This window comes from Anguilla anguilla, chromosome 2, assembly GCF_013347855.1.
Source record: "Anguilla anguilla isolate fAngAng1 chromosome 2, fAngAng1.pri, whole genome shotgun sequence".
In the NCBI taxonomy this organism is placed as follows: Eukaryota; Metazoa; Chordata; class Actinopteri; order Anguilliformes; family Anguillidae; genus Anguilla; species Anguilla anguilla.
The window spans coordinates 63,005,401-63,027,690 of NC_049202.1; the positions used below are offsets into that span (position 1 = coordinate 63,005,401).

General features: G+C 45.4%; 2 protein-coding genes across 3 annotated transcripts; both read right to left on the reverse strand.

Moving 5' to 3' along the window:
- Positions 1-2: 2 nt before the first annotated feature.
- Positions 3-15,354, reverse strand: LOC118221791 (interleukin-12 receptor subunit beta-2-like). Of its 2 annotated transcripts, none has more exons than XM_035407177.1 (16): positions 15,254-15,354; positions 10,765-10,835; positions 9,640-9,921; positions 8,174-8,309; positions 7,521-7,678; positions 6,942-7,099; positions 6,190-6,337; positions 4,918-4,982; positions 4,186-4,432; positions 3,741-3,938; positions 3,307-3,408; positions 2,571-2,705; positions 1,286-1,429; positions 691-763; positions 463-553; positions 3-368 (listed from the first exon to the last, which is right to left on the reverse strand). In XM_035407177.1, the coding sequence occupies exons 2-16, from the start codon at positions 10,814-10,816 to the stop codon at positions 51-53; spliced, it is 2,307 nt and encodes a 768-aa protein (XP_035263068.1). In that variant the 5' UTR covers positions 10,817-10,835; positions 15,254-15,354; the 3' UTR covers positions 3-50. The 2 variants fall into 2 exon arrangements, with proteins under 2 accessions (XP_035263068.1, XP_035263067.1); XM_035407176.1 differs by lacking the exon at positions 15,254-15,354 and adding an exon at positions 12,358-12,617.
- A 498-nt stretch (positions 15,355-15,852) lies between these two features.
- On the reverse strand, positions 15,853-17,649 carry rln3b (relaxin 3b). The gene is made up of 2 exons (XM_035407178.1): positions 17,199-17,649; positions 15,853-16,434 (listed from the first exon to the last, which is right to left on the reverse strand). Exons 1-2 carry the CDS (start codon positions 17,482-17,484, stop codon positions 16,142-16,144), a joined length of 579 nt encoding a protein of 192 aa, XP_035263069.1. The 5' UTR covers positions 17,485-17,649; the 3' UTR covers positions 15,853-16,141.
- Positions 17,650-22,290: the final 4,641 nt, after the last annotated feature.

A 22,290-nucleotide genomic window follows, 5' to 3' on the forward strand; every position in this document is an offset into this window, starting at 1 on the left:
CCCCATGCCTTTACACTCCCCTCTCTCACCCCCCCACCCCCCTACTGGAATCAAAGGTTGGTGGCTGGACCGTACACCTCCATGGGACAGGGCATGAAGTGCTTCTCGTAGTCCGAAAAGACCTGAATCTCCTCCCCAGCGACGGCCGCGTAGCCTTCGCTCTCCTCCGTGCTCCTCCCCGCCGACCCCTTCCTCCCGCTCCCACTCTCCTCCCACTCCTCCTGCTCATCTGTCTGCTCCTGCTCCTGCTCCTCCTCCTCCTCTCTCCCCACGAGGCTTCCCTTCTGGGGCGGGGCCTCAATTATCTCCAGCAGACAAATGTTTGGATCGGGTTCCACGGCGGGACAGGGCCCGGTCCAAACTGGGGTCTGTATGGACAGACAGACATGACGGACATACATAGTATATGGTACATGTAATATTACCAATCGGACTACCGAGCACATGACACACACCCCTCACCTGCATTTGCAGGAGCAGCTTGCTGTTGGCCAGGTCAGGCACTTTCTCATAGCACCAGACTGGAACGATAGGGTAGACTGCCATCCTGTGTCTAGAAATGGTAATGCAAGTCAGCGTGAGCATTTCAATTGTAAACAGATTTGGCAGCCATTACTATGGCCCCTGAAATGAAGCTCAGGACACAAACGCGCCACCAGGCTGACACAAAAACCAGTCCGCCCCTCTCACCTGCACAACAAACAAATAACAAACAGTCCGAGAGTACACAAGGGAACCAGGGCCAACATGAAGATGTTGTAACCTAAGAGAGGGGTGCAACAACAGAGGGGGAGAAAAACTGGATTAAAAACAACCCTTATGGACATGGAATATACAGCAAGACATTGCAAATATGGACATTTTGGAAAATACAATCACAATAAAATCAGAAATATTTTTCACAGCATTGCATTCTTTAAAATATTTACATTGCAATACCCAAAAGAATCTGAATCTGAAAACACACCCCGCAGACACCACGAAGAACTACCAGCAAAACATTACAAAAACACACAATCATACAACGGGGCAGTTTTTCTCTGAGTATTAGTGAAAAGAGAAGCTTCTTTTAAAACTGTCAGTAATCTGCAGGCATTTGAACAGTGCTGTCCAACGAGGTTGAAGTATTTTGAATGATCTTTGGCCCTAGGGATGCAGCCGTCTGCTCAAACATGTGGCTGTGACCTGATCTTTTTTCCCCCACACATGCGAGGGGGGGATCCCAGACCCCAGAAAAGGACAGGGCAGATTTAGGGGTTTGACCCCATGAGCACACCGACGGTACCTGTGTGGGTCGGGGTGTGGAATTTGACCGTGTGCTTCTGCCCCTCTCCTGCCTCACTCTCGGCAACGATCCAGAACTGGTACACCTGGCCAGGCTGCAAACCTGACACCTGCACACTGGTGCTGTCTTTGCTTACAGTGTACTCTGGAAGAGAGAGAGAGAGAGAGAGAGAGAGAGGGAGAAAGAAAGAGAGAAAGAGAGACAGAGGGAAGGAGGGAGGGAGATAGAGAGAGAGACAGAGTGAGAGACTTTTGATGTTCCTTTATTGAAACACAAAAACTGTTCCCTCAGAACAGTGAGGAAAGACTTAATGTGTTCTGTTTACTCATTAGCACCAAGGAAACTATTAGCCAGGGTCACATATACCCAGGAATGTTTTACAGCAATACAGAAATAAAATTTATGGGAAAATTACTCAATATACAGCATACTTACCTTTATCTCAATTCCAAACAATATTAATAAAATATATGGTTAATGGTTTCCATTTACCTCTGCTAGATCACATTTAAAGATGAAAGTGTCTTTCATTTTTTGTGAAGATGTTATACACCAAATCCACAATAGTGAAGGCATGGGGGCTATAAATCATGTCTATCTGTGAAACAATTAAATGAAATAAGGTTTTAATTCAGTATATTATTGATATTTATTGTTCTGAGACTCTCATTTTTTCCATCTTTACCTTCCATCCACACAGACAATATAGGTAAAAAGATATTAAGCAAATGCTGTTTTTGATAATGATGAACAACAAATGGAAACACAAAGCTAGAGACAAATGTACGCTGGTTTAGTCACTGGTTATGAAATTCCTCTTTCAGAAGTGTCATTCCTGTTCTCCCAAATGTTTAGACGCATCAGTTTGAATGAAACCCAAAATGGTTAACCACATTTGTGCAGAAAGTCTGACATGGTGGGTGTGTGCTGGAAGTTCAACAGCATGGTTCTGGCTGACTGTTTATGTAGGTGTTTATGAGCATATGTGCATAGACAAGTCTGGGAGTGTGTAGTGTGTGTGTGTGTGCGTGTGCGCGCGTGTGTGTATGCGTATTACACCCCATATCCTGCCCCCCCCCCCCCCGTGTTCAGTAGCTGGACTTGGTGTTCAGTCCCTGTTGTGTTTATTCAGTACCGGTTTTAGGCGTCCAATACCTGTGCTGAGTGTTCAGTGCCTGTTCTGGGTGTTCAGTACTTGTCCTGTGTGTCCAGTACCTGTTCTGGGTGTTCAGTACCTTTGTTGGTTGTTCAGCACCTGTTCCAAGTGTTCGGGAGTGTTCAGTACCTGTGCGGTTGCCCTGTCCCAGGCGGTAGCACTGGATCACGCCCCTCCTCTGGGTCAGGGGGATGTGCTGCCATGTGAGAGTGACATCAGAGGAGGATATCCTGGAGACCTGGAACCCCGGCACTATACGGGGCACTGAAATGGGCACAGGAAGTGGGACACAGGTGAGTGATTACAGATGAGCACGGCTGGGTGAGAAAGGGCAATGTGTGCTGGACAACCCAATTTAGCCACACTCTGCCACAAGCAAGGAGAGGGCAGAATGGGATCCTATTGGCCAGGATCTGTCACATGATTTCCGACAGCACTCTCAGAGCGGGGGGAACAACAGGGAATCCCGAAAATGCTGCTTCGGAGTTATCTGGCGCTGAGGTGCTCTGGTGCAGTGTTGCTCACTCGTGCTTTTGTAAACGCAGAGGGTGTGTGCCGGTTTGTGTTCTCACATATAAGTCACCGACCAATTCAGGCCTAAGAAACGTGCGTAAAGCTGAGTAAGCTCTCTAACTAACGGCTGCCATTGGTCAAATAGGCGCCACGTAACAGCAAAAACCAGTCCTACCCCACGGCTCTCCCGGGGTCAGCAGTGGACGTCACTGCTCTGGTGGAACGCAGACTGTCTGAGAAGCGACTCAGGGATCCGTAATGGAGTGCGGTCCAGGTCCGCTTACAGTACAAACGGTGAAAGGCAGTCTCACTGACATGTGTTTGGTTGACAGGTGGCGACGGCCTAACTCACCCCCCTGTTGCGCGTACGCGATGACAGACCCAAGCAGAGTGCTGTGACCACCGAAGACGCCGAACAGTGACAAATTGTAGGGGGCGTAGTCCTCAAAGTCGCCTGAAGGGGGATACAAAGACACAGTGGTCACAGGAGGATCACAAACATTGACAGATCAGACGTGCAATTATGAAAATAACGCCAGTCTTTGGCAGATCACTTTCGGCCTCTGTGCAGCCATCACTGAGAGGACCGTGATGGTCTGATGCCTACCCATCAGCAATGTCTTTTCACACAGGAGAACTTTCCGGAAAATGACCACGCCTCCGCAAATTAATCAGTCACGTCCAGTTGAATTTGACACCACATCAGGCTCTACGCTTACCTGAAAATGGCCTTTCACGTACACACACACATACACACGCGCACTACACATACACAGATATATTCACCTGTCAGAATGATGCTTCTCTGAGTCTTGTTTGTCCTTGTCCAATCAAAACCCTTTGCAAACTGGAGTCCCGCCTCTTCCTGCTGCACCACATATTCCTGTACGGTTTCAGCAATGGAGGAAGGTGGGTACCAGGAAATATTGAAGCCGCGCCTTCCCATCATCATGGAGACAGAGAGAACCCCGGGCACAAGGGTACCTGTGAAGAAACGCCACTATTTCACATACTATTTCAGTCTTTTGTCCAGTAAGATTTCATCCAATTTAAAATATTATATATAGAGTGAGGCAGCTAACAGCTAAATCCTACTTTGTGAAATTTCCTCCCAGCCCACAGTCGGAAGCTTTGGTTAAGCACAAACAACTGCTTGGACTTGAGAGACCATTTGTGATCCATTGTAGAAAAAGTGAAAAAGTCATGAACAAAACTCATTGCAGGTGCTTACCTGTCGTGGGGAGGGGCAAGGGGGCAGGGCTTGTGCTGCCCTGAGAGTTGTAAGCTGACACGCTGACCCCCGTGACCCCCAGTAGAGGGAGCGGGAGGCGACAGCAGGGCCCGATGTCAGCGCCGCCCCCCTGCCTCGCCCCCAGCCCCGCTGCAGATACATTCAGCTCCGTCCTATTGCCCCCCACACGGTCTACTGTCACCACATACCCCAGCACTATGCCCCGTGCCTTGGAAACAGGTAGCTCCTGGTGAGTGTGTGTGTGTGTGTGCATGTGTGTGTGCATGTGTATGTGGGTGTGTGTGTATGTATGTGTGTGCGTGTGTGTGTGTGTATGTGTGGGTTTGTATGTGTGTATGTGTGTGTGTGGGTGTGTATGTGTGTGTGTGTGTGGGGGGGGGGTGTACAGTTACAGTACACAGAGACAAAGACAAAAAGACAATGTGGTCTGTGAGAGATAAATTACAAACCACAGGAAAGCAGCCATTCAAAAGCTAACAACATATGAACTACTTAACTGATGGTAATGTACATGAACTATTACACAAAACACATTTTCTTTGAAAAATTGAAGCAAGCCTCATTAAATCTCCTGGATGTCAGTTAAAAAGTAAGTAAAAACAACTGATTCTTATTGTTTTCTTCTGGGCAAAAAAGAGTACATTTACTGCTAACAAAATGGTAATGCGTTTTGAATAAGGCCCAAATTATAATGGGAACAGCTTGGGCTACCTTCCAAACTACAGCCTGGTCCATCTCCCGGGAGTCACTCCACACATCCAGAACTCCTACAGGAGCTGAGGGGGGGAGAGAGGGGGGAGAAAGAGAGTGTGTGTGAGACAGAGAGAAAAGATGGATTCACACCCTTTTACATGTCCTTTGGTAGCAATTTTTTAGGCTTCAGACAACTGTTAATAAAGAGCATGTGTAAGTGGCGCCAAACTGGAGTGTAAAACAAGCCCAAAAGAAGGCAAAGCCCAAGAGAGAGAAAGAGAGAGAGACAGAAAGAGGGGGGGGGGAGAGAAAGGGAGAGAGAGAGGAAGAGAGGACAGAAGGCAAGCGTAAATGATAAATATGCTGGCTTGTGCACAGCTGCTTAATTGGGTAAATGGGCAGTGCGAGTCATCTTAACTGCTAGCTTTTGATCCCGTTCATGAATGCTTGTCAGAAAACACAAAACAAAGCAGAGCGACTCAAGTAACAAAAACAGCAAGAAAACACGTACACATTTAAAAAATAAAAGCAGAAGATGTGATGGCAATGGAGTCTGACATTAAGTGTCCTTCAAGTGTCCTTCACAATCTTTTTTCATTGATTATTTTCCTGTAAACCAGCTTAGTCACAAAGTTTTGAAAAAGAAGATAAGGACAATAAATAGGTAAAATAAAAGTGAACACAGTGTCTCCACACACATCCTTAGTAGTACAGAATAATGACTTCTTTAAGGAGCACCCGGTCCCAAGTACGAGACAGACCGGTCTCCAGCCAAACTCCCCCACACAACAATTCATATGCATGTGCGCGTAAAAAAACAAAGCCAAAAATTTTAATAAGCCTTAAAAAAAAATATGTGACTACCCGGATTAAATTGTGTAATGCATCTAATGGGTAACGTTTATGAAATAACTAAATCAACGTGTTCAGGTGTGTGCCGGCAACCCCTGACAGCTGGTTGAGTGCACCGAGACAGGACTGTCATTCGCACGTCCGGTCGCAGCTAATTGTGCTACACGGAACTGAGCTATGGGACCCTCGTGACCAAGAGAACTGGACAAAAACCTAATTGAAGCACTGGACTTATTCAATAGGGGAAAGCTGTTACATTTCAAAGGTTTTGTCGATTGAACAGGATGTCCTGCACCAAGGATGTTCAGTTCAATCCTGTTTCTGTTTAAAACATTCACACGACACTTTGGTGCTCTTAAATGCACCCCTGACTGCTGGGTTGTAGGCACACCAAACTACATTACCCATGAGCCACCCACCATAAAGTGTAACCCTTACCGGCCTCAGTGGTCCATGCAGTGTAAGTGTCACTCCAGTCGCTTTTGAGCTGATGACCTCCAGGGCAGGCACAGCGCACCCGGAACATGTAGGCAGAGACGGCCTCTGCCCCTTCCAACAGGAACGAGTCCTGGGCCACATGCTCTCCCTGCGGTACACAGAGGAAGTAGGAAGTGCGCGCAGGCACGACGCTGACGCGAGACCGTAGCCCTCTCTCAGTTCCTCTCTCTCTCGCTCTCTCTCTCTCTCAGTCTTTCTTTCGCACCACAAATTCAAACTCACTCGACGCATCTTTTTATCCTTGGTTGCTTTCTCTCAAACCATTTAGATTCTCACAACATGCCGGGATCCATCCCTTGTGGCAGAACTCAGTTACAGGCTAACAACAAGTTAGGATGTGCAGAGAGGCCTGTGCTCAGCACTATTTTGTGTCTTTATGATGCCTCTTTATATGCCTATCGCTCTCTCTCTCTCTCTCTCTCTCTCTCTGTCTTTATCCCCCCTCACTCTCTCACACCCAAGCTGACTATCAGTCTGTATATTTCAGAGGAATAAGATCCAAGACTGACTGGTGACAGATCCAATGCAGGTGTTTAGTGGTGCTCTGAGCGTTATAATGTGATGAACAAATACAAGTGGGTTTTGCAGAATTTGGGGGCGTTAATGGTGTAATTTGCATTGAGGAATGTGATGGGTTTTGTGTTATTTTAAGTGGGCTCAAACCCGGATTGGGGGTTTCAGAAAAGCCTGACCTCGGTCCAGATGTCCTGGTCCTGTCTGCGGTACTGGGCCTGGCAGCTTATGTCCTCCGTGCTAAACAGCACGGGAGAGGGACACTCCACTTTCCATCGGATTTCCAGCTCATAGGGGAGAACGGGGCCAGGCTTGATCACCGGGGCGGGGGGTTTCACTGCGAAAACAAGGCCGTGAGAGCGTATCGCGTTCCCGCAGGCGCGCGTGGGGCTAGCCAGCTAAACAGCCCCGGGGGGAGAGGGGGGCGGGGGGGGGGCTAGCCAGGTCAGTACCCAGCTGCCTGGTGGGACCTAACACACTCACGACTACATGAGAAAACCACGCACGCACACACGCGCATGCTGAGCACCGCTACGGCTAAAGAGGCAGCTCACACACACACGTGCGGCCAGCCCCTCGGTCCATCATTACCACTCTGCCTCCCACCCACACACATTCTCGTGAGACGGCGAATATGAAACCACAACAAAAGATTATTTAAAGTGATAGACACTCAAAAATGAATGAATGAATTGCTATAAGAGATCCAGGACTTCCTACACTTGAGGAGAAAAGGGAGGGGGAGGAGGGCAGCGTACCGACATCACCGGTGTTGAAGGTGTTTATGCGGGACTTCTCAGAGCCCAGGGCGTTGCTGGCGTTGACCCACACGGACATTTTGCTTTGTCTCTGGATCTCTCTGCGTGGGACGATGCCGTTCGTCGTGGTGACCGCAATGCCGCCACGAAACCTTGAACTGAAAACACAGTGCAGGAAGTGAGGGGTACACACGCGCACAACCACATATACATGCGCACAGACACACACACACACACACATGCACTCACACACACATACATACATGTGCACACACGCACACGCGCATGCACTCACGCACACATGCGCACGCACACGTGCATACTCATGCACGCAAGCACACACACACACGCACACACGCGCATGCACTCACACACACACACATGCACACAAGCACGCACTCACAAACACACACCGATATCAATGATTTTACACAGCTGAAAGTAAACATATGCAGTCGTGCTCAGACAGACGGTAGAGGTGACAGACAGCAGCAGTGTTGTCAGGGTTAAACTCCACGTGAACAGGGCAGAGGGCAGAGGGCAGAGGGCAGAGGGCAGAGGGCAGCGAAGCGGAGGGGCTAAAGCATCGCCATGCCAACAGCGAGCGGGGCGTACACCGCGCTGCCACGCCCGCCACGCCCGCGGCTCCTCACCTATTTACAACGGGCTGCCAGGCGAGGGTGTAGTTCACAGGGAGCGGGGCGTCCCCTCCAGGGTCCCAGTCACAGTGCAGGTCATGCCCACCACTGGGGATGTAGCACCGAGGTTGGGAGGGGGGAGACGGAGGGTCTAAAGAGGAGGAGAGAGCGTGCTCACACAGAGAAAAGAACAGCTAAAAACAAGAGAAGCTAAAAAAATTTCCCTCGCTTCACATATAACCACCCAAGGTCAGTGACCATCTTAGCTTTCTTTCTCTTCCTTTTCATCTTTTCACAGTTACACCTCAACTTTTTTCTTCTTCTTGAAAATCATCGAGGGTAACAAAAACTGGAATCAAGTACAGGCACACAAACAGGAAACTCTTGCTCATATGCGTATGGTAACAATTCTGAAAAACGACGCGACACTTCCTCTCACCCTTCTGTTCTCAGTAACAAAATAACAGAGCCAACTGCCCCACTTGCTAACACTGCCTAATCGTCACACCCCGTCTTCACCTACCATCACGAGTGAGCCAAGCAAAAACTACATTACCCTTGATAATGACTATACACATTAATGGTACACAGTCAAACAAGTGTTTATACCAGAGGTGTCAAAACTGCAGTCATAGAGCACCACATCAGCTGCTGGCTGCTGGTGTGTTTCAGCAGTTATCTGATTAATTTATCCCTTAAGGTCTAAAATCACAGATATCTGATTAGAATGTTCTTAACTGAACATTCTAATGCTGACATAACAATCACTGCTAAAGGCAATATTCTGGAACACTGACTTGAAATTTTGAAAAATCTTTTTTCATAAAAAACATTTTTAACGTAAAAAGGTTTTAAGACACTGATTGGCAAAAGTCTGTACAGCTTGTCCCTGGTTGTGATGGAAGAATCAGAGTTTGTGACACTGAAATGGCTGGAGCCTTCATACTGCTATCAGTGCCTTGCTGATTTGAACCAACAACCCTGTTTTGCTATGGAGAGAAAATTCTTTTGATTAGTTGAAAACAAATTAAGGATTTGCACCTCATTATTTTACCCCCAGTATGTGGTTCACGAAACCTCACTCTTCCATTACTGTTTCCCAGGCTCAAATTTGCTGCTATTTGAAAGAAAGCTACACAAATCCTCCACAAAGTAAGTTTGACAGCCTTGGTTGATACCACCACTCATCACCACTGTCAGCCCAGCTGGTTTTATGGTATAGCCAAACTAACAAACTGTAAAATATCTAGTGTTAATTCAACATTAACAGAATACATGAGTCCAATTCGGACCATATTCACTCTGTGAGAGTTGATTTAACACTGAACATTTTACTGTGCACTTGCAGTAGCTGCAGTGGATTTCAGAAAGATCAGTTTTGTCCAGATGACAAAGATCCAGTTCCAAATGCATGCATCTTTCCACTAGGCCTGAAACATCGTATGACTATCAGCTCCAGAGCAGGATGATGTCACACTCACAGCTTCCACGAAGTGTGATGTCACATGCTCCGTTTGGTTCCGGTCCAGGGCAGGTGAGCGTACACCGCAGGTGAAGGCGGGTCCCCGACGCTGCAGGGACCGTGAAGTAGCCGGTGTCATGCGTGTGGCGATAGGGCAGAAGCACCTGTCCATCGGCGGCGAGACGAAGGGATTGGCCCTGACACCCCAGTGGGGCGGGCTGATGTATCTGGCACGCCCCTGACAAATTACGCCCAATGTGGAAAAACTCTTCCCAAAGGCAGCTGACACTCCCTCCCAGAGCTACAGGAGAACAGGAGCACACCAGGGGGAGGTGGAGAGACAGCGGGAGAAAGAGGAAAAAAAAAAAAGAGGAAAAAAAACATGAATGTATAACGAAGGAAACTTTTCACCAGAAGTTTTACATTTTCACATCTGTTGGGACACGACGTCAGTCCCAACGGAGTAGGCATTTCATGTGACATGCACCAGTAGCTGTCCAGAGCCCGTATTCTTAAAGTCTTTCAGAGCAGGAGTGCCCATCCAGGATCAGGTTTACAGCCTCCTAGCCTGATCTCTTAGGGACTAAAATCCAACGCCGCTCCCAGATCAGCGCTCCCACTCCCGGTGTGAGATGCTTTATGAATACGGTCCTGAAAGATTCTCTCATACAGGCAGGACGAATGGATGCCGGCATTTAAAAGCGATTTTAAATCTGCAAAATTCTTTAAAAATTAAGGAGCACCTACCATTTATTACCAAACAGACATGTGGGGGGTGGCATTCGCCACACGTGTTATCCCATACATTAACCACATAGAAACAATACACTATTAAAATATAACAATTACATCCTTATTGATGCACTTACTGGCACACGTACTGAAAAGGTATTTTTCCAACCATGCATGAGATCACCCAATCACTAAGGGTAATGTTACTGAATTGTTTTTATTTATTTATCTTTTTTTTTTATGTTGGCCTTAGAGGGCCAAAGTGCAATATAATGAACATTTTTCTCAGAGATATAAATTCCGATTCTGCAGATTCCTAAAACAAAACGAAAACAGCTCTGGCTAATCTAATCAGGCGCTGGACCAGAAACATGGCGCCGTCTCTCATAATGTCCGCACGGTCCTTCCTCACCTGGATGACACAAACAGGCGGAGAAGAGGAGGATGGCCCAACACCGCAACATGGCTCCGCCCACCTGATGCCTGATGGGAAAACAGCAGGTGAGGTCGCACAGAGGGGTAAGAGGTAAGAGACAGAAGGAAAGGGCACAAAGCCCCGCCTCAGGCTCAAGCAGCAGAGGGGGGAGAAGGGAAGTGGTGCGAAAAAAAGGCACTTTAATATGTCATCATCCTGCTGTCTCTCACCTTTCAAAGCCACAGCCAGAAACGGTGTCAAACACTTTTAGGCACAGTGGCGAAAACAATTCATTTTTTAAAAAAAAAATCTGCTTACAAACCTAAAAGCACCTCCTCCGGACGGCTGATTGCGTGAAGTAAACAACCGCATGTGACTAACAGCGAATTAACTGAGGCGAACCACAGAAAGCGATGCCTTTTGATCCTTTGTGTTTGAACTGCTCGCGACCCTATGATAAGAAAGGGGGAAGTGTCACCGTCCTCAGCCCGGGGGCCGACCCGTCATCCCACAGGTCAGTACCGAGGGAAGGGCAGAGGAACCCCAGCTCTAAGACACCTTCCCCAACGGCAGACGCGTGTGGCGTGTCCCCGGGATTCCTACCATCCCGCGGCTGTCCAGTCTGTATGTAGGCCACTACTGCTGGCCTGTGAACTCGGCAGAGCGCGCCGGCCTTTACTTAACTTCCAACCATTTGTCATTTTCGGGCCACAAACACGCTGTCAGGGTCCTCACCCCACTACATTCTGCAGGGTACAACTTTTTTTTCCTATACGTGCTATGCATTCATAGCACCTATGTGTCAACAATTTACTTTGACATTCTTCCAGCTCAGGGCTGAGCTCACACCTTGTTCTGGTGATCAGTGCAGCGGCTAGTAACGTGACATTATGACAGGTTTTTTTTGTTTGTTTTGCTGTTTTTCTTTACCACCTTTTTTTTCAGGAAGCGAACGTGTGACCGCGTGAAATGCAGCCGTGCTCATTCAGCAGCTTAACACAATCTCGCTCCCAACTCATCAGTGAACATTTGGAGATGTGGTGTATGCGCACGCAGAACCTCCCAAAAGTTCACATGAAACTGTTGCCAACAGTCCTGCATTCACCAGGACATCCCGTGGTGCACACAGAAATTACTTGTCGGATATGGGACCCCATTTTGTTCCTGTTTAGTGAATTTCTAACTAACCATATCAGAGTTGCTATTCAGCATCATATATAATTTAATGAATAACAATGCACATGCCAACTGACCCCCCCCCCCCCCCCCCCCCCAGATGGACGATGTTATCATTAACCCCTCACCCCCCACCCCGCAACCACAAGCGGTATTGAATCTGGTCACCTTAACATGCATCAGAGTCCCAAATTCAGGAAAGATCATTACCGGCAATTCAAAGATTATGTGGGCAAAACCTGCCCGCATCACAGCACCAGAGAACGGAGTTGATCCGTCTGAATTTCAGTGCTCTGTTGTCTGAGACAGAACAGCATTAAAACAACCAAATTCAACCACAGAGGTTTAGGAGACACAAGTTAACAGGACAAAGTCTGCATTTCATATATTATACAGTACTTATCAAATACTTACATTCACGACTGAGAGACCAGTTCCACACAGATTGGGACGTGTCCTCCTGTTACTGGGGTGGCTAACGCATTTGCTCCACTGAGGAACCAGTTAAGGGCTTCCTCTCATTCGGCTACCTATGTTCACACCTTACTAAGACGTCATTCACACATGGTTTTGTTTTTTTGTTTGTTTTTTGCAATGGAACTTCTGGTTCATCATCAACTGTGGAATGGGGCCGATCATTACATTACATTACATTACAGGCATTTGGCAGACGCTCTTAGCCAGAGCAACGTACAACAAAGTGTATAACCATAACCAGGAACAAGTGTGTCGAAAACCCTAGAGAGAAGTGCCAGTCCAAGTGCAGGGAACAACCGCATAGTTCAACTTGGACCCTAAAGGTTAAACTGATTAACACTAACACAAACGAGAACAGCAACAACGCAGTCTATGGAAAAATACAAGCAATAGTTAAGACAGGTGCATTAACTAAGTCACCTACGAAACAGCTACCTAGTTACAACCCTAAGCTTACAGTCATTTAAGAGATTACAGGGAGGTAGGGAGGGATGGGGAGAGGTGCAGCCTGAAGAGGTGAGTCTTCAGTCGTCATTTGAAATGGGTCAGTGTCTCAGCTGTTCTAACCTCCACGGGGAGGTCATTCCACCATCGTGGGGCCAGAACAGACAGGAGATCCTTTCTGTGTTAGCTTTTCACATTATTTGTTTTGCAATACCACAGTACTTCCTATTCTGTAGTTATTTTTCTGGATTGATTTTGTTCAATTGGCTGCTGAGATTTAAAAAAACTGCGTCAGGAACAGAAAATGACTGTTGCTGCCCTCCTCTGTAGTGCTGAGTGATCTCACACCCTCCCGAAAATCAGGACCATTACTCCGTTACTCAGAAGACCAGAACACCCGCCTTCAGGCAAGACACCCAATCACTGTGGCCATGGCCAAGGTCAACACTGTTCATTTTCACTCCACATCCAAATTGACCCAAAACAAAGATGAGTCTTTCCAAGGGACCAAGGCCCCAGTTAAGCGGTACACAGAGGTGCACAGCACACACTGCATTACAGGCATTTGTGCGACTTACACAACTTTTTACATAGCATCGATTTATGCAGCTGGATATATACTGAAGCAAGCAAGTACCTTGCAGTGTCCTACCTGGGAATCAAACCTGTGACCTTTATGACGTAAGACCAGCTCCTTACCCATTATACTACAATGCCGCCCCGATATTGCTAGTGCTAAATTATCTCCGACAGATTCCATTTGCACTCATATAATGCTGGGCATTTTACTGTATATTATATATACACCTGGTTCCTTCCGAGGTTTCTTCCCATCTGCCAGAGGGAGTTTTTCCTTGCCACTGTTGCTTTAGGTTGGCTCCTGTGGGTGTTTAGGCCAGGGTTTTCTGCGAAGTGTATTGGGACAATTGCTGTGAAATACGCAACGTAAATAAAATTTGATTGATTGATTGACTGAAAGCTGAGAGAGTAGATTAAAGACAGGGAAGTGTTGAAGGTCTGTAGTATCTTTGGAAGAATTTGCTGCATGATAAAAAAGAGACCCCAAGCGCACATAAAACAAAAAGTGAACATGCAGCATAGAATAAAATGTCCAGTATTAATTCAACTCGAATAGGGTACACATGAGTCCAGCAGGGTGTCACTGATTTTATCACAGTGTATGCACTGTGTATTTGAAGGGTTTTACAATATTTCACATTTACAGGCAGAATAACAGTAAAACACGTTATGTGCAAAGTGCTAAGCAACAGTGCCAAAAGACCCCGATTTAAAAACGGGGGTCTGCATCATGCACCAAGAAGAGGCAGCAGAAACTTCAGAAAGCCACGAAAAGGATCCTGGGTGCAAAACTGTGTAGTCGCGACCAGAGACTGTAAAACATAGGTCACAACACAGGAAGGTATGATAATGGTAAATTCTAAATTTAACATTTTTCAGTGACCAGATAAGTACTGATGTACTGGGGTAGTACTCCCCATAAATTAGTGTTCATTCCAACCACCAAAAGTGCAAAACTGTTAATTATTTTTGATTTTAAAAAAACAAACCTTTTTTATGTTGACGAGTTGATTGTCTACTCTCTCAATGCCCAAATTTTCAAACAAATATTAAAAGTAGGCTAATTAATATTCATTTTGCCCTTCCCTATTATGTGAGAAGTCACAGGCGAAGCTATATTATGACAGTAGGATGCAAGACCTGCATTGTCATTCTGCCAGACATATTCATAAATGTGTAGCCTAGATGTAAAAAATAAAAAATAAAAACAGAACAAATCGAAGAAGCTTCACTGCCGGGAACACTAAAAACACCACAAGCGCTAGAGATTCCGAAAAGAGGTCAGAACGAAACAGACCTCGCAGCCTCCAGTTTGTACATCTAACTTTTTAAGTTTCATAGCAGCTATCTTTTTTTATTTTGTACTAGGAACATGCCTACAACAACCTATAAAGTGCTAAGCTTCATCACTGGCATGTAACCTCGTATATCATTCATTAAATCTAATCTATCATATTCCGTTTAAGAAAAAGTGACTGCGGTAAATCACAGTGCTTTTTTATCTGATATTCGTGAGAAGCTAGAGTTCAAAGCCGGACACCCACAGCACGCGTAGCGGCAGCGAGCGCACGACGTAAGTGAAGCGTAGTTGAAGTACTGTCTAGCCAAAGTTTACGGCCATGTGGTCGCGGGATGTTTATTACGAAAACATGAAAAGTTTCATTGGAGACTTTTCTTTAAACGGAGTAAACACGTAATATAACACTGTTGCGCGTGCACACGCGTGTTTAGAAAAAGACTCAGCCATTTAGATATCTATAGATTAAAACAAGCTGTACCAATATAAACATAAAAACCGCCCAGTTCTTACCTTCGTCATACTGTCATCGCTTTGAAAGCTGATTGCGTGAAAGCTGCATGTTAGAAAATCAGTCCCTTCCCGCCTATGAACTTGACTTAACTGAAATGTTTCCTGTCTCTGTATTATGTATGATACTCATTACGTAACAGTTATTCATAGCCATGAACACTTGAACATCCGCGGGCAAGCAGAGAAAAGACTTGTGACTATTAGTTCAACAGTTCATTGAGAGCACTGATCTGTGTAATATAATGTTTGATTCATTTAATTTCTATAGCCTAAACATATTATCTTTAAGCAAGTCTGAACCATTAGGCTACAAAGTATAGCCATAAACTTTACTGTACCAACTTTTTCAACAATTTCAAAGCACGTCACATATAAATTTAGTAGAGCAAGTAGGCCCACAACGCGGTTTTTTGATGTATTGAATTCGGTAGACAATTCTGGAGAACTTAGACTTCTTAGGCTTTGAAAGTCCAATTTCTGTTGTTCAAACTTGGAGATAGGTAGGCCTACTCTGTTGAGGTTTCATGCTCTTTGCCTATAAACAAATTGCAAATCAGTTTCTCTGAGATTTGTAAAAAGAAACACAATTAACAAACTCATGCAAAAAAATAACTATTTATTAAAATACAACATTACAACTTTGTTCCTCAAAATTCTTCAGCACTTTAATCACATTATTGACTCAAACTTTAACAATATACATGATGGAATTACACCAGAGATGCCGGAACTATGAGAAAAGAGAACCTCTGCTGCGTACGTCTTGACCAAGAAATGGCGGCAACGAGGAATTACAGAATCTGACACTTCGTCTCAAACAACAGGTGTCTCGCCTCGATGACAAAGAGGGTGTGAACGAGAAGAGGCGAAACACCTTGCAGTCCCCGCTCAGCAGAGGGAGCTGATCTCGTTCTTGCTGCAGCCCCACTTGCAGCAAGCGTTGGACAGCCCCACCACCACGTCTCGCTCCCTCCTACCGGTGGAGCGCAGGGCTTCAAGCACGTCCTCCAGGGTGGCAGAGCGGCCAGGCCGGCTGAACGAGAGCGCTTCTTCGCCCTCCCGGGGCCAGTCTGGGGCCGCTGCGTGCTGGAGCTGCGGGCCGGGGCGTCCCGGGACGGAGTTTGGGCTCATCCCGGTGGTCTCATCATGGAGGGCAGAGAAGGGGTTGTGTGAGGCATCACCTGTCATTAGAAGATGAGATTAAGTCCTAGAAGGTTCCAGTAAATAGTCAGTGGAATTCTTCACAGAAGTAGTAGAAAATGTTATCATCCCAAAGAGGGGAATTGGTCTGTGGCAGAATTCCTTAAGGGAAGCAGTACAACCAAGAAGCTGTACAAAATATTAATAGATCTGCAATTAATGAGTACATTTGGACCGGTACTGAAATCCTGCAACGCTGTCACCAGCAGTTTAATTATGGTTAAGACTGTTCTCTGAAGTATGAACAAGGACTCAACTGGCTGAGGAGGAGGAGGAACTGTGGTCAATAACAGACATTTTAGCCAAATTACCAAGACAGATTGTAACAGGAGTTCCGACCCAGGCGTGAACCATACAATGGGCATTAGCAGCCCAAACAGCGAGTGCAGGCAGTGGTGCGATTGGTGTTTGCTCGCAGGGGGCGGTCTCTAGCCAGACACTCTGAAAAAGGACATGGTAATATCCAACACACGTTTTGTGTTACTACTTTTGTGTTACTTTCAATCCATTCGGTGTCAAAGTTTCTACTTTTGTGTTACAGATATACAAGTTATGCATTACAAAGGGGGACATTTCAACGCAGACTGCATTGAAAGTAACACAAAATGTGTTGTCCTTAACTAGACATGGAGACGTGTTTAAAAAAATTTAACATTATGTGTTGTTTTTAACGCATATCTGTTTTGAGAGAGATGGAAAGACGGGGGGCGGGGGGGGGGGTAAAAAGAGAGACAGCTCGGCTCACCGTCGTTCGTCACGGCCCGTCTCCACCGGGAGCCCCCGCAGGTGAAGATGACCGCGCGGATGAACTCGCGGCCGCACAGCTTGACCCCAAATTCTGGCTGCGCCTCCTTGGCGCACGTCCCGGCCGCCAGCACGGACACCGCGAGCACCACGACTTTCCACATAGCAGAGACCGGGCGAAGAAGAGACCGCAGAGAGATGGAGGAAAGGGCCCCTGGGGTAGATATGAGAGGCAGATTAGTGATTGGCTCGAAGCAGGAGACTGCTGTGGCTTCAGCTGGGATCATGGTCAGCTTATATAGGGGTCCCGTTGCCTTGTGAGGTAGGTTGTGACCCGTGCACACCTGCGATCACGGGACGAGTCGCAGATTTCAGAGAGAGATAGCAGCAGGGGACCTTTGTGGAGACAATGTCAAGTCCGTGGTCGTAGCAATTCGATTAACAATGCGTTTGTGTCTGGCTGTGATGTCATGGCTGGAGTAATCTGAATCTAAACTGACCTTTTCTGTCCCCTTAGCCTGCTGACACTTCACTGCCGTCATTTGGGAATGCTGTGTGTTGGAATTACGTTGTAAATTGCTTTGTGCTGTGTTATGATTCAGTACCATTTTGTTAAGGTTTTTTTGTTAATGTTTTATGAAAATAGTTATGAATATATCTCAGAAAACAGCTTTTGTAGTTCAACAAAGAACAAGCAGCATTAGACAGCTTAACTAACTCCCCAGTGGTTTATTAATTTATTACATCTTTACTACAGGGATTGTGATTTGAATGGAACAGACTGATGGACCATACTCAGAAACACTCTGATATCATATTTGTTTAATTAATTACTTAATATCTGAACACTGGTATCATTTGTGGAAAAAAAGATCTTATGTGAATATATTTTAATTAGACTTTGAAACACAGCAGAATGAGAAATAATCAATGGGGCGTGAATACTTTATGACTCAAGGTGGGAAAAAGTATTTGCCCACTTCCTGATTTCCTCTATTATTGCATATTTTTCACACAATGAATGATTTCAGATCTTTAGACAATATAAAATATTAGGCAAAGGAAACACAAAAAACATTATTATTTCACTTATTTCATGAAATAAGTTATATTATTGTTTATATTATTATAATATTGCTTTTTATTTTGTCTAAAGACCTGAAACTATTCAGTGTGGCGAGTGTGCAATAATAGAGGAAATCAGGAAGTGAGTAAATACTTTTTCACAGCACTGTATGTACAGGCCGCCCAAATGTTGAGCGAGCTAGCACATGCGAGTGCAAGTTTCTGTGTTTTGCGCTTTTTGCCTTTTTCTCCCTACTCTGAAAGGTCCAGCCATTCTCATGTTCATTGTGACCTCCATTGTCAGCTCGGGACAGTTCAGACAGGCATGCGCCATCCTCCGGAGCACAAGACGTCAGCTGCCGCTTCATCTGACGCGGCCGTTCGCAAGTGGGGTTCTGACAGACGGGCCGGTGGAAGACACCTTACATGCAGCTCAACGGATGAGCTTGCGGGCACCCGATCAATCAGCGAGACAATCGATGAGACGCTGTCTTCTTGGCCGATGGAAACTTTCCCATCCCTGGGCAATACTAGTTGTTGTGTGTCACAGCAGGTTTGCCAGCTAAAGTGAGTACTGGCAACCTCTGGATTCGATAGCTTGAGACCCATCCAAGCTCTAGTACAGTGCATTACCACGCTGAGCCACCCCAAGTTTCCCAGAGCACCTTCTGGGCTTCAGCCTGCTCCTTTTGCCTATCTTTTATTTTTTTATAATAATAAATTTGGCACCCAATGTGGGACTGAACATGCCCAATTCCAACCCTAATTTGGAATGGCCAAACTGCAGCTGTGTTCATGCCCAAACCCCAGTACTGATTTGGGGGAGTGTAGACATCGGTGGTTCTCCGACGTAACACATGGTGTTGCCAACTACTTCTTTTCACATCACAGAGTACAGCTATGCTTGCACGGAGTGGAGTCAGAGGAAGGCCTTTCCTGTGCGTCTTTGACGTGCAGTCCACAGGCACCCAGTCAGCCATTGGGGGTTGCCAGAGAGCTAAGAAACGAAGAACCCCAACCAACTGAATCCTCCGGTACCCTGGCGAGTGAAATCGTCAGTTGCACGTCACCTGATGGAGCTACCGGTCGCAGTCGGTACCGACACGGTCCAGATTCTATCCAAGACCATGGGGCTCTTCCATGTACCGCCATCTGAACCGAATGGGCCCCTCAGCAAAAGTCAGTTTTGTTGGCCTCCTCAGTCGTCACCTGGATGGAAAGGAGAGCGATCAACGTCCAGGGCAGGGTCATCATGGGTAACTTGTTATGAAAATAAGGAAGTTAACTGGCCAGCAGTCTTTGGCATGAAGCTTCAAGTACAAACTAATTCAAGATTTTTGCTTGATCTGCCTGTAAATGTGGCTAATGATGCATTGAAGGCATTACAAGGCAAAGAGTACCCAGGACCCAGGTACACAAAATATAAGCAATTATACATACACACGGAAAGATTTCACATATAAGCTGTCTTGAATTCAAGCGGCAATGTAAAACTTATAGAAGCATGCTGTCCTGTGAGCTGGCTAAAGTTTTTAACACATTTTCACACCGTTCTTTCCTTTCTCAGTCTCCTGGGGCCTACTCCACGGCAGCACACCCCACCCAACACACACAGACACACACACACACACACACACACACACCTCATATCTCTCTGACCCCTCCACATCTCTGAACCAAGCAAACGGAAGCACGTTGACAACAGTCATCGCCGGCACTGTAAACTATGAATGGAGAGAATGAGAGGGGATGACATTTCAACAGGCCGATAACAGGGGGCAGAGGAGACGGAGAAAGGCCCTGCCTCGCTCCTATCTCCGACCACACTGTCAAAGGTCTCTGAAAATGATTAACTACTCATAAATGAGATAACACTGCACGCAGCCTGGCATTTCACCGTTTTCAAAAGGAGTTTCATTCTCCTGGATGGGAGTTACCGGCAGAGGTTAAGAGCGTAATATTTCACTGGAATTTCCTTGCTTCATCTGAAACGAATGAATGAGTGAAGGAACGCATTGTATGAATTCCAAGGTATATTTGAGTTACTCAGGTAATCAAAGGTTGGAATTCTGAATAATGCTCATTAGCATTTTATAGTAATGATAAATTGGTTGTGACCTAAATGGTCTTTCGTAGAAATTGTATAAAGACTGACAGCTCATATTTGCCCAATTTGAAAGTGAAAGATGTTGTAAATTGTGTGGAAGTATCAGCCATGCTCATTGTGGTTTTTGGTATATCACTTATGTCATATTTTATTCAGCGAGAAACAGTCCGTAAACAATTGTAATACATGTATTTTTCCATTGGTGAACTTGCAACATGTTTGACACACTACACATTTAATGCCATTGTGAAAGTACATTCATTAAAAAGCCCTAGTCTCATTCAAAATGGCAGAATTTAAAAATAATTACAATGTACAAGTAAGTTTTTTCAAGTAAGGGATGTCTATAAATTAGCTTTGTACACAACAAGGTAGATTTTTGAATTTGTGGATTACAACCGTTGACGGGTTTGTCTTCTAATAATAGGACAACACCATCCTTGGAGTTGCTGTCACGTCATTTGACGTTCATAACGATAGTAAAATGTGCTCCCTACTGGATTCTGTAACAGAGTTCTCTGCATGTACTGTTAGAGTTGAATTCAAACTGAACATTTTACTGTATAGATCCAGATCTGCGCCTAGTGATTTCTCAATGTGATGAGAAATTACAAATATTAGAATAAAAATGTAACGATTATTTGTAAGATGGTCACAAAACAAAAAACAAAACAAAAAAAACAAACAATTCAGAACATTTTCTGGTCAAATTTCTTTCTATTTAATTTCACAAGTATAATTTCTGACTGGGTCATATGTGATAGATGTGGCTGTGTATGACCAAACCTGGTCTTCACTGAAGACTGAAGACCAGGTTTGGTCATATGTGGTAGGTGTGGCTGTGTATGACCAAACCTGGTCTTCGGTCTTCAGTGAGCTTCAGTCAGTGTTACTGTCACAGAATCCTGCCACATTAATCGTAAAAAGCCAAAGACTTTGTAGAGTTATGACCTCAAAATGTGATGCAGTGGTTGCCTGTTGTTAGTCAATAAATACCCAGGGAAGCATTCAATAAAAAAGCACTTAGTATAACCAAAAAGGTTCTTAACTATTATAAAGTATAGCCATGGACTGCTGTGTCAAGGAAACAGCAGTGTGTGTTTGTGTTCTGCAAGTACAATTTAATAGCACCCATACTGCTGTTAAAATAGACCTCGCAGGGCCAGTTGTACGGGGAGGCATCAAGGGCGATTTCCTCGGGCAGTATTCATCTGGGGGGCACAAAACCAAGGGGAAAAAAAGAAAAATAAACCAATGTGTTGTGTCTGTGATAATTGGCGGCATGAGAGTTGCCTGGGGCCATGTGAGATTGAATTCAAAATTAGGAATAACGTGGAGAACAGGCTATTCAGCCCAGCTACACTCATAATTTACCTCGAGCCTGGAGAGCATCCAACACTTCATCAAGCCAGGACTTGAATACCTTGAGGATCTCTGCCTCTACTGTATGGTCTGGCAAGTTGTTATATGTATTCACAACTCTTCTTTTGTGTAAGAAAAATACTTTGTGGTATCAGTGCAGAATTTTCCTTCAACTGATTTTCCACCTATGTCCCCTTGTTTCGTAGACATGACGACCTGAAAAATGTTTTTTTAATTTTTTTGTTTTTTTGTTAATCCATTATATGAATTTAATTTAGTTTAATTTGATATATTTTTGCCAAGCCTAAATAGATTAAGTGCCGTTCCTCACAACATTTGCAAGAGATTCTGTAGTTAAAGTGTAGGCCCAGGACTGCTCACAATACTATGGTCTGGCAAAGGCACTGCATGTGCATGACATTAGTGTATCCTTTTTGATTTACATTCAGTACATCCTGTGGTCCTTTCCTTTTTTTGGGGTCCTTTTTTTTCCACTGTAAAATCATGAGACTCTGATAGACTTCAGGCAACTGCTACTCCCAGATCTTTCTCAGATTCA

Bases quoted from the DNA above. Each gene is read 5' to 3' on its own strand.
- rln3b (XM_035407178.1), bottom strand. From the start codon at position 17,484: ATGATCCCAGCTGAAGCCACAGCAGTCTCCTGCTTCGAGCCAATCACT. The intron at 16,435-17,198 runs GTGAGCCGAGCT...TTCTAATGACAG, and splicing joins ACGGGCCGTGACGAACGACG to GTGATGCCTCACACAACCCC.
- LOC118221791 (XM_035407176.1), bottom strand. The intron at 6,338-6,941 runs GTCAGGCTTTTC...TGTGTACCGCAG, and splicing joins ACCAGGACATCTGGACCGAG to GGAGAGCATGTGGCCCAGGA. The intron at 554-690 runs GTGAGAGGGGCG...TACCATTTCTAG, and splicing joins GTTATTTGTTTGTTGTGCAG to ACACAGGATGGCAGTCTACC.